Here is a 12619-nt window from a genome sequence, read left to right as displayed (position 1 = left end):
TTTTGGTGACCGAAGTGAACCCTAGCGTACCGTGGATGTAATTTATTCCATGGTTTTTGGTGGTGAATTTGCTCTGCCTCGGTAGTTCAGTCCAACTAGATAATATTCACTCCGGCAATACTACTGGTAGGACAGAAGGCGCAGCAAAATGGCGACTGTCAAAAGGTAAAAACATAGCCCTTTTCAGCGGTAGATGCTTCAGAGATAAACTACAGGGGCAATGCTAGTATTCAGTCAGGCAGAGCAATCAGGCAAAGCAGAAACTACCAACTGTTCCTCACCAATAATCAAAGTCAGAAGCCAAGAGCTGCTACTACATGGATCCATTTGCTCCATCAACAAAATACTGTATGAACAACTGTTACTATACAAGCAAAAAAGAGCATTACTAAGCGATTTCCAGGGGCCAAAGCCAACAGCTTCATCATATCTGACGATGATGCTACACTACTAGTACTCGCTAAATAGAAAAGAAAGATCTGGCGAGCAGTTTCAGACAGAAAAAGAATCAGCTATCAATATGGCAAGAATTGGCCAGGGTGCTCATCTCCTAGTTCGACCTGCCAAGTTCCTTGCTACAGTAGACGTCGACGATGACGAAGATGAAAGGGTTGTCGTTCTGTTAAACTCCTCCTTGTCCTCGCTGAACGCCTTCAGAAGCGTATCTTGCAGGTCGTGAAACCTCCTCTTCCTCTCGGAGCATGCATCTGTTCCGAGCGAAGCCAGCTCAGGTTCATCGTCCATGATCTTGTCCAGCACATTTGAACAGCGCGGGAAGAAACGTTTGCCGAGTTCCACTGGTATAAACATTCAGATTACAGTTAGTCCAGATTCATAAACTTGGTAAAATATCATCTTATAGCTGAATGTGTGCGCACACACATGTGAGAGTAATCATTAGCAATTCAACCACCGATTAGCATTTTGTATGATTATTAGTCAAGTGTACATATTTGGGTTCACTCTTCAGTTCTTAACAGGAGGGGATAAAATCTGGGATTTCAACCTTATCTACACCAGTAATCTTATTGAGATTTTATTCTTTCTTGAACACATCCCCAAGTCTGCGTCATTTGTACCAGAAGAAATCGCTAACATGGAACGGGTCTTACAAGCAAACTAACACAAAAAGGAGAAGGCAGGAACAAAAATCTAGAAAGCTAAAAACAGAACACCCGAAAGACAGAAATGCAAGCTGTGCCTCACCTGTTTTGGAGAGGGCTCTCATCCGAGCTAAGTGTTCCTCCTTCATTTTGAAAGAAGTATCATTTAGATCAACGGTTGTTATCTCCAGAGGTGGATTTGTACCATAACCAAGGGTAAATTCCAAAGTACCATCCACTTGAGCAATGTCCATTGCTACTCTTGCCTCAATTGGAAACATTATCCTTGCCAAAGCAACTACAAAGCATGAAAATAATTGTGTGAAAAAACAACTTCCAATAGAATAAAAAAAAGGTTAACACATTGCTAATTGCCCATGGAGAGCTTCACTTCACTTCACATGCAAAACACCACCAACTGTAAACCTTACCAAACAACTAATTTTGAACACTACACCATATGTAGATGAATATTACCTCGGTTTTCAAGGTACAGTAACATCCCACGAAGACAGTCACCAGCCAATGCAAGAGAAACCGATGCTTCTCCAAATTGTGGATCCCTTCTTTCAGCTTGCTCCAATATCTCAATGCATAATTTATCATTGGGAGACGGCTTTCCTTCTTCAGTATTCCCAAAATAATCCCCATGTTTTGTGAGTCTCTTTGAGATTTGAACTGCTTTTCTTCCATCAAATGTTAAATCCGAAGGCCGGGCACCTTTGGTTAAAAGGGAGACAACGATTTTAGGATCTCTCCGCTTAGCGGCGATGTGAAGAACAGTATAACCTCTTGGGTTTCTGAGATTAACATCCGCAAGTGCGATGTCCAGAAGTTCTGTTGTAATTTTTGAGTCACAGTGTTCTACAGCATAGTGCAATGCAAATGCATCATCAAGGTTAGTCTGCCCTTCTGTGAGCAGCATCCTGACAAGCTCCACATCATCAGAATCAAGTGCTCTGAGTATCCTTCTTACGTGTTTGTTAGGAAAGCCATTGTCTTCGGGTGAAGCTAATCCAAGAGTTATCCGTGAATCAGTAATTTGCTTGATAACATCTTGAGGCAATGCTTTCTCTAGAGTAATCATGTCAAGATCTGACTGGACTACCATCTCCAGGCATCTCTCGAACAGTTTGACGCAAGATTTGTTGCATAAGTTTGCAACAGATAAGACCAATGGAAGGTTATCCACTTCAACTTTATCAAGGAAATCAAGGAGATGCCGCTGCATGGAAAAGAATGGCATACCATGGGTAAGTACTGGCTTGTCAATACAGCGACAGAAAACTGTTACAAGTAGCAAGCCAACAGGCGTTATCATCAAATGATATACACGCAACTCATCTGCAATGAAGTCAGAATTATGAAAACAAAAATCCCAATATGAAAGCTAAGAAGGAAAAGCTAAAAAATAAATTAAATAAACTGAAGTCTCAACACAGCCACATGGTTGGATAAGAATATAGACACATAAACAGTCAAATCTGATACTACTTTAAGAATGCATACACATACATTGATTAATCCAATTTGATTACAGCCCTGTCAACAAGTATTTCAAAAAATAGAAAACGGAAGCTTTCCTTACCCCCAGCCTCTGCATCGGAGATGCATAAATTTAAGTAGCCTATCAAAAGTAATTATATGAGTATCAAATAACTCGCAAGTAGATTATAGAATGCAAATTGGTTATAAAATCTTTTACAATGAGCCTCCATCTAAACATTTATATCATGCGCAGACCCATGGATTGATGACTGGTTACTTAAAAAGGGCATTCAATATCGAAATACTCCTGCTCAGAATAACATTAATAGATGATCCTAATGAAAATTAAGGAGTTGTGGAGCACATATGTTTATGAACATTAGGAATATTAGGTGCTTTACACACTGACACCCGAAACTTTATTAAGTGAGAAAAACAGACGATATAATATTGTGGCAGACTCCCGGTGTTGTGAATTGTCTGAGGAAAGGTGGTGCACATGCTTTCCTATTGTGTCTGGGGGAAAGGTGCTGTACATGCTTTCCTTTGTATTGTATATGTACCAAACGTGCATTAATGCAACCTAGATTTGTACAGTTTCATAAGAACTGCATTTCATTGATGAAAAATATAAGTAGGCGCATGTACCCATATCGACACCACTAATTCTTTGAGCAATGAAGAATTACCAAAAAAAATCAGAACAAGAATCCTTGAGATACCATCAAAATGGCACAGCACCTCAAGTTCCCAATTGTATAATTTTCATTGGCAACTTCACCAATTTCAAGATCACCACATGATAAGCACAAGCTCCTCATTGCTACCGACAAAACGTACCAGTACTCACCAATGTTTAACGCTATTTTTCAGAAGTACTGAAATTGATTAAATTTAGCAGAAATAGTAAGGGGATCTAAGCCCATTTTTCCGCATACAGCAAACGTCCTCGCGTGTAGAAAGAAAAGACAGCATTAAACCTTGCTGTCTGAGCACAAGAACGTGCGCGCAAATATGTATTCCCAGCAAGCACCATAAATGTCTGAAACCAAGAAAGCATCATGGTGGAGAAGGGGAGGGGGGAGGCGGACCTGGAAGAGGCTGGCGAGCTCGCCGACCTGGAAGGTGGATGCGGCGAAGAGGACCTGCGCCATGAAGGAGACGGCGGGGTGGCAGCCGACGTGGGCGCATCCGTCGACGTCGACGCAGGCGCACGCCGACTTGGGGAGGTCGCGGACGCGGCCGCTGTACAGGTAGTCGAGCACCAGCTCCAGCGCCTCGTACCCGACCTCCACCTCCTCGCCGAGAAGCTCCCGGAGCTCCACCCGGTTGCCCTCGGCGCCGCCGGACGAACCGGTAGCGGCGGCGGCGGCGGCGCGGCGCTTGAAGAGGGCGCGCAGGAAGGGGCTCCGCGCGGACAGCACGCAGCGGTGCACGCGCAGGTCGGGCGCGCCCGGCACGGCGACGAGCGCGTCGGCGAGGAAGGCGAAGTCGTCCGGCGAGCGGAAGGCGGCGGCGAGGTTGTCGGAGAGGCGGCGGAGCGCCTCCACGTCCGCGTCCGGCGCCGCGTCCCCCATGGAGACGCTGTCGTCGCAGTCGGAGAAGGAGGCAGTGACGTGGCTGCTCGGGGCCTCCATTGGCGCTGCTGTTGCGGCGGCCGCGTGCGGCTCGGGAGTCGGGAGGGCGGCCAGTTGGTGGACGCGAAGGCGCGAGGAAGTCGAAGCGAGCGAGGGAGGGAGGGGGGAGCGACCCGCGCAGCTCGCCAGAAGGGAGGTTTAATATCAAAGCGAAGAGCCAGACCATTTTTGTACTACTACTAGATTATAAATTGAATAAATTAAACGGGGGATTCATGGCAATCTTGCAAATTGGCCTGATGCAAATCGATCAGGCCGTTGACCGGCGTATTTGTCGCCGTCGGGTACGGCCAGGAGCCACCCGTATTTCGCTGCGCTGTTTTCTTTCACAAAATATATTTTTTCTTCAAAAAGGCCGGAGGGCATACAACAAAACCAGCCCCGTCCGAAATTACTTGTCGCAAAAATAAATAAAAATGAAAAATATTTCTACATGATCCATTTCTCCGACAAGTAATTCTGGACGAAGGAAGTAAGAAATTAAACGAAAGTCCTTGAAGAAAATATCACCATCTTCCTTCTGCATTATAGCACTCGCGGAGCTATAACAAGGCCATGAGGCATATGACCCACCCATCCGATGGCCTAAACATTGAAGAATACTAGCAATGTGCCCATGCGATGGCAACGGATCCAAAGTAGAATAATACTTATTCATAAACTTGAAAGAAAACACTTCAGTTTTGAAATACATATATCACTAAAATATATATTATGTTTCACACAAAATATATTCCTCGGGCTATTTTGATGAGGTGAGGGAGGGATGTGGTTGGTTTCAAGGTACTAAAGGGTTTTCTGCAAATTGGAGCAGAAAGTGGGCTATTGTTGCAAAAGGCCACAACTTACGTCACAATCGTTAGATGCAGATTTAATGGTCAGAAATGATGGATGACAGACACACCACATCACCAACTAATTCTTTTATAGGAGTAGATATAGATAAAACTGGGCTTTTGAGAGAGGGAAAACAAGTTTCCTTCTGCTTGGCCTGCTTTGGCCCACCCAATTATTTTTGTGTAGCTTCACCACTGCATTTTAGAAAAGCTCATTGTCGCCTTCTTCTCGACACAGTAGTTTTGTTGAGACTCAGGAGCTTGAAGAAGCAGTGGCTGAAAAGCCATCGGTGTAGACCAGAAGACATCGATGGTCATAGTCAAGATAGATCGTTGTTCCGAAGAAGTCGACGATGAGAAGGGACAAAAGATAATCCCAATTCCTTCGAGACAGAGGAAGAGGACACAAACCTCGCAAGTTCCCTGATGCAGTCCCATCTGGTTGAGCTTCAATGTGCAAAGAAGGAACCGAAGAAAAAAAATAAACGACACAACATCATCCCCTCCGCAGGGCGCTGCTGATCACCTTGACAAAGCGAAGACCATAACGAGGCCTAATACTTGGCCCTGAATGAAACTCCACACGCTCCCCGCCGATGCCAAACAACATTGCCTGAATGAGGATAGGAAAGGGATAATTATTCCTCATCGCCGATCACAACAACATCTCACCACCGCCAGCGAGACACTCGAACTTAACCCTAACTAATGTTAGGGTGACCAAACACTACATACAACCCAAACTGGGGTTCCCCCACCTCGCTGGCGTCGGAAGGCACCTAGAGCCAAGGGGAACCAGCGGTGGCAGTTGTCCTGGTAGCATGTTGTATTTGCGTGAGGCGCTTATTCGGTCAAAACCATATGTACTAAGCTACCTGACTTTATGTGGATTTCAACAAATTATGTTAAACACCATCGAAACATGGACGAAATTTGCCGAAACAAGTATTGAACTTTCTCGACATGTTTTCAGGCCCACGAGGCAACCGAGAAGTCCACTAGGATACCATTCACCGTTTATTGTTGGGTGATTTTATCTTGATCATGCGATGTGTCGATGGACGATTATATCCCTTAGGGCAATTTTTCAGGAATAGGAAGAATAAAGAGGGTGGAATGAGAATAGAAACAATGGGATGTGAAAGAGTCGGCGGCATGAGGAAAAGTGGAATGGAGTTCATCGCGTCAGCAGAGTGAGGCTTAGAGTGGGAGTCAAGGCGGGGATGATGAGGATAGGGAATGGATAGGTGATTGTCAGGGAATAAGCTAGGGTGGAGAAAGGTTGTCTCTAAGGGCTTATTCAGTTTAGAGGATTCATATAACTTTTTTGTCATGGGATATTTTTTCCTATGTTGAACATTCGTTTCCTAGGAATATGCACTAGATTCCTAAGGATTGTGTCCACATCCTATCCTATATATTCTTAAAAAGTTTATCACCACCTCAAGAAAATCTCTCAACATGCAGCCCTTCACCTCACCAAGTGTGCATTGTCAGGATCCACTTGCGCTATTTTTCAGCCATGCATCACATGCACGACCTTTAATTCTTACAACATGCACGTGCCCACCTCACCATGTCATGCATGTCTGCCACATCATAACTGGTCACGTAAATTATCCACGTCATAAATCTTAGACAAACTCATGTCATGAACATGTCGTCTTGTTCATGTGGTATGGAAAATTGACTGGTACTGACGGTAGACATTGATCAATAGGATTGATTAACGAGTGAAAATATGAATTGAAGAAGGCAATACGTGCGTACAAGTATTGGCGGGTGCGTTGTCTATTCGTAAATACTACTTTTTTTGAAAACCCTACAATACTACAAGACTTTTTGGAGACACCTTTATGGAAATGAGAAAAAAATACCGGATATTAATCTGTCATTTTGAATTGAGATGTTTCTCATTAGAAAAAATAATTTAATTTATTTATAAATTCCTTGAACCCCCTCTAACTCCGATTCTCTCAACACGTGACTATGCCACCTCATTATGCCACCATGCATGACAGTACTGGCGGGTGTGCTGTCTATTCGTAAATACTAAAGCTTATGTTGGAAACTCTACAACACTACAAGACTTATAGGAGATACCTTTATGGAAATGAGAAAAAAGAATACCAGATATCAATTTGACATTTTGACTTGAGATGTTTTTCATTAGAAAAAATAATTTAATTTTTTTATTAATTTCCTTGAGCCCCATCCAACTTCAGTTCTCTCAACACGCAACTATGCCACCTCATCATGCCACCATGCATGACCTAAATAATTGATCTCCACTTTTTTTGGAAATGGAGGCGTGCCCCCAGCCTCTGCATCATAATGATGCATGCAACCATCTTATTAAAAGTTCGCAAAGTAGCACAAAGTCGTCACAGTATTACAGCTCGCAAGTGGAGTGAACGAAAAATAAAAGTTCAAGCTGACAATCACAACCGGAATGGCAATATGAAGGATAAGCTCCCTAGACTCCTATCTTGTTATGCGACCGCCATCCGAACCGGTTGAATATAGCCCATGCTACCATCTCCCACTGGTTACATCCAGTAACCAAAGGCTCCCTGGATTCCATAGGAGTGAGTAAGGACCACGTACGGACCCATGCAGTAGCTCTGAAGATAACCTGCAAGAAAGTTAAATTGTGTTGTCTGTTAAATATCAAATCATTCCTACAATTCCATATAGCCCATAGAAGCGCACATATTCCAATCCGAATACGAGCCGCAGTAGTATGTCAACCCTAGTTAACCACATTTTAAACAACGACGCAATATCAACTAGAGGATTAATGTTGAAGGCTATATGAATCGTTCTCCAAAGCAATTTGGCGAGTGGGCATTCAAGAAATAAATGTTGTATTGTTTCATCATGATCACAAAAACAACATCGTAGACTACCTACCCATCGCCTCTTGATTAAGTTGTCCTTGGTAAGAATTACTTGTTTGTGGACAAACCACATAAAGATTTTAATGCGCAAAGGAACCTTAATCTTCCAAATATGCAACGATCTCGAGACTGGGCCAGAATTAATCAAATCCATATAGAAAGATTTTACCGTAAATATCCCATTATTAGCTAATTTCCATTGCGTCGGATCCGGTTGGTCGGAGAGTTGAACATCTATCAATCTCCGAACCAAGTGCATCCATGCAGTCCATCGCTCACCAACTAGCGCTCGTCTGAACTGAATATTTAAGGGAATAGTATGTAGAACTGTGCCTACATAATCCTCCTTACGTTGCACAATGTTATACAGGACGGTATATTGTACGGCCAGGGGCGTCTCTCCTAACCACGTATCCTCCCAAAATCTTGTTGACATCCCATTGCCAACCAGGAATTTGACCCTACGAAAGAACAGGTCCTTCGTTCTCATAAGCCCTTTACAGAATGGCGAGTCGATTGGTCTCAAGGCAACTTGAACGAGTGTTTTCGACTGTAGATACTTATTACGCAAAATCTGTGCCCACATGCCCTCCGGCTCTGTCTCTAACCTGTAGAGCCATTTGCTCATAAGGCACTTGTTCTTGATTTCTAAGTTCTCAATACCGAGACCGCCTTGGTCTTTTGGTCGGCAAAGGATATCCCATCGCGCGAGACGGTATTTCCTCTTGGCCTCATCAGACTGCCAGAAGAACCGAGATCTGAAGAAATCGAGTCGTTTCCGTACCCCTTTCGGAATTTCGAAGAACGATAGTAGGAACATCGGCATACTAGTCAGTACCGAGTTTATCAGCACTAGCCGACCTCCATAAGACATAAGCTTGCCCTTCCAGCAGCTAAGCTTTTTTCTATTTGATCTTCGATACATTTCCATTCTTTATTGGATAACTTACGGTGGTGAATCGGTATGCCCAAATAACTAAATGGTAAAGAACCCAATTCACATCCAAACAATTGTCTATACGTGTCTTGTTCGTCTTTGGCCTTCCCAAAGCAGAACAACTCACTCTTGTGAAAGTTTAGCTTTAAACCTGACAATTGTTCGAAGAGACGTAAGATAAGTTTCATATTATGCGCATTAGCAATGTCATGTTCCATAAATAGGATAGTGTCGTCAGCATATTGTAGGATGGATACTCCTCCCTCAACCAGATGAGGAACTAACCCCTCCACTTGACCATGCTACTTGGCCCTTCCAATAAGAATGGCCAACATATCGGCCACTATATTAAACAAGAGAGGAGACATGGAATCTCCTTGTCTCAAACCCTTGTGTATCTGGAAATAATGACCGATATCATCGTTAACCTTCATTTCGACACTGCCCTTCTGGACTTGAGAACCCACTTGATTCCGCCAGGCCTTCATAAATCCTTTCATGCGCATTGCCTGCTAGAGGAAAGGCCACTTAACTTTATCATACGCCTTCTCGAAATCCACTTTGAAGATAACCCCATCTGGCTTCTTCGAATGAATTTCATGTAGTGTTTCATGCAAAACGACCACCCCTTCAAGTATATGTCGCCCTGGCATGAACGTTGTTTGGCTCGGTTGTACCACTGAATGAGCGATCTGAGTTAATCTATTGGTACCCACCTTTGTGAAGATTTTGAAACTCACGTTAAGAAGACATATTAGCCTGAATTGTTCAATCTGAACTGCCTCTTCTTTCTTTGGCAATAACGTAATCATGCCAAAGTTAAGATGAAACAACTCTAAAGGCCCGTTAAAGAAATCATGAAACATAGGCATAAGATCATCCTTAATAATATGCCAACATTTCTTATAAAATTCAGTTGGCAACCCATCTGGTCCTAGTGCTTTATACGGTTTCATTTGTGAGATTGCCTCCAGAACCTCCTTCTCAGTAAACGGTGCAGCTAAAATATCATTCTCTTCTACCTGGAGCTGAGGAATATCTCCAATTACAGATTCGTCTAGGGCCACCGTACTTGCTTCCGGATGCCCAAACAGTTGTTTATAGTAATTAGAGATATAAGCTTTCAGGTTCTCATGCCCCATAATTGTCCCCTCGTCTTGTTTAAGCTGAATGATTTTCTTCTTCCTATGTTTGCTATTCGCAATCATATGGAAAAATTGTGTATTGTCATCCCCTTGGACAACCTTAAGCACTTTAGCACGCAGTGCCCACTTGAGCTCCTCTTCTCTAAGAAGAGCTCGTAAGCCTTGCTCAGCTTGGGACTTGGAGCTTTGCTGGTTAACCGTAAGTAGGTTACTTTCAGCTTTTAAATCTAAAGCTTCAATCAAACGAGTAAGTCGCTCTTTTTCTTGTTTATAGAGCCCACTCTCGTTTCTGGCCCAACCTCGCAAAAACTGTCTCAAATGTCTGATCTTATTTTGCCATCTCTCAAGACTAGTGCTTCCACTAACTAGAGTTGCCCATTTGCGTGTGATGATCTCCAAGAAGTTTTCTTTCTCGAACTAACTAAGTTCGAAAGAGAAAGCATTCTTGTTCGCAACGTGCGCAGTCTCCCCCGAGTCTACGAGCAGTGGTGTATGGTCTGAGATCGCTCTCTGCATCGCATGAACCGACACCAAAGGATATTTTTGTTCCCAATCCACACTAGCAAGTACCCTATCCAACTTCTCATAAGTCGGAGTGGGCAATCAGTTGGCCCATGTAAAATGTCGATCGATGAGCTCAATTTCTCTCAAATTAAGACTCTCGATAATCATATTAAACATCATAGCCCAACGACCATCAAAATTGTCATTGTTATTTTCATCTCTCCTCCAAATTATATTGAAGTCACTGTTGGGGATCGTAGCAGAATTTAAAAAAAATCCTACGCATCACCAAGATCCATCTATGGAGTATACTAGCAACGAGGGGAAAGGAGTGCATCTACATACCCTTGTAGATCGCGAGCGGAAGCGTTCTAATGAATGGGGTTGATGGAGTCGTACTTGCCGTGATCCAAATCACCGATGACCGAGTGCCGAACGGACGGCACCTCCGCGTTCAACACATGTACGGAGCAGCGACGCCTCCTCCTTCTTGATCCATCAAGGGGGAAGGAGAGGTTGATGGAGATCCAGCAGCACGACGGCGTGGTGGTGGAAGTAGCGGGATCCCGGCAGGGCTTCGCCAAGCGCAAGCGGGAGGGAGAGGTGTTGCAGGGGGAGAGGGAGGCGCCAAGGGCTAGGGTACAGAAGCCCTCCTCCCCCCTATATATAGGCCCCCTGGAGGGGGGGCGCCGGCCCTGGAACCCATCTACAAGGGGGGCGGCGGCCAGGGGGGGAAACTTCCCCCCCAAGTCAAGTGGGGCGGCCCCCACCCCCAGGGTTTCCAACCCTAGGCGCAGGGGGAGGCCCATGGGGGGCGCCCCGGCCCACTAAGGGCTGGTTCCCTTCCCACTTCAGCCCATGGGGCCCTCCGGGATAGGTGGCCCCACCCGGTGGACCCCCGGGACCCTTCCGGTGGTCCCGGTACAATACCGATAACCCCTGAAACTTTCCCGGTGGCCGAAACTGGACTTCCTATATATAATTCTTCACCTCCGGACCATTCCGGAACTCCTCGTGACGTCCGGGATCTCATCCGGGACTCCGAACAACTTTTGGGTTTCCGCATACTAATATCTCTACAACCCTAGCGTCACCGAACCATAAGTGTGTAGACCCTACGGGTTCGGGAGACATGCAGACATGACCGAGACGCCTCTCCGGTCAATAACCAACAGCGGGATTTGGATACCCATGTTGGCTCCCACATGTTCCACGATGATCTCATCGGATGAACCACGATGTCGAGGATTCAATCAATCCCGTATACAATTCCCTTTGTCAATCGGTATGTTACTTGCCCGAGATTCGATCGTCGGTATCCCAATACCTTGTTCAATCTCGTTACCGGCAAGTCACTTTACTCGTACCGTAATGCATGATCCCGTGGCTAACTCCTTAGTCACATTGAGCTCATTATGATGATGCATTACCGAGTGGGCCCAGAGATACCTCTCCGTCATACGGAGTGACAAATCTCAGTCTCGATCCGTGCCAACCCAACAGACACTTTCGGAGATACCCGTAGTGCACCTTTATAGTCACCCAGTTACGTTGTGACGTTTGGTACACCCAAAGCACTCCTACGGTATCCGGGAGTTGCACGATCTCATGGTCTAAGGAAATGATACTTGACATTGGAAAAGCTCTAGCAAACGAACTACACGATCTTTTGTGCTATGCTTAGGATTGGGTCTTGTCCATCACATCATTCTCCTCATGATGTGATCCCGTTATCAATGATATCCAATGTCCATAGTCAGGAAACCATGACTATCTGTTGATCAACGAGCTAGTCAACTAGAGGCTTACTAGGGACACGTTGTGGTCTATGTATTCACACATGTATTACGATTTCCGGATAACACAATTATAGCATGAACAATAGACAATTATCATGAACAAAGAAATATAATAATAACCATTTATTATTGCCTCTAGGGCATATTTCCAACAGTCTCCCACTTGCACTAGAGTCAATAATCTAGTTACATTGTGATGAATCGAACACCCATAGCGTTCTGGTGTTGATCATGTTTTGCTCTAGGGAAAGGTTTAGTCAACGGATCTGC

General features: G+C 44.5%; 1 protein-coding gene across 1 annotated transcript; it reads right to left on the bottom strand.

Annotated features, from left to right (window-relative positions):
* Positions 1-253: 253 nt before the first annotated feature.
* On the bottom strand, positions 254-4363 carry LOC109769559 (BTB/POZ domain and ankyrin repeat-containing protein NPR1). The gene is made up of 4 exons (XM_020328292.4): positions 3683-4363; positions 1581-2328; positions 1207-1401; positions 254-797 (listed from the first exon to the last, which is right to left on the bottom strand). The coding sequence occupies exons 1-4, from the start codon at positions 4226-4228 to the stop codon at positions 544-546; spliced, it is 1743 nt and encodes a 580-aa protein (XP_020183881.3). The 5' UTR covers positions 4229-4363; the 3' UTR covers positions 254-543.
* Between the last annotated feature and the right edge of the window lie 8256 nt (positions 4364-12619).

This window comes from Aegilops tauschii, chromosome 3, assembly GCF_002575655.3.
Source record: "Aegilops tauschii subsp. strangulata cultivar AL8/78 chromosome 3, Aet v6.0, whole genome shotgun sequence".
NCBI lineage: Eukaryota > Viridiplantae > Streptophyta > Magnoliopsida > Poales > Poaceae > Aegilops > Aegilops tauschii.
This window is presented reverse-complemented; position numbering and strand designations above follow the sequence as displayed.

Bases quoted from the DNA above. Each gene is read 5' to 3' on its own strand.
- LOC109769559 (XM_020328292.4), bottom strand. From the start codon at position 4,228: ATGGAGGCCCCGAGCAGCCACGTCACTGCCTCCTTCTCCGACTGCGAC. The intron at 2,329-3,682 runs GTCCGCCTCCCC...TTTTCCATGCAG, and splicing joins AGCTCGCCAGCCTCTTCCAG to CGGCATCTCCTTGATTTCCT. The intron at 798-1,206 runs GTGAGGCACAGC...TGTTTATACCAG, and splicing joins GAGAGCCCTCTCCAAAACAG to TGGAACTCGGCAAACGTTTC.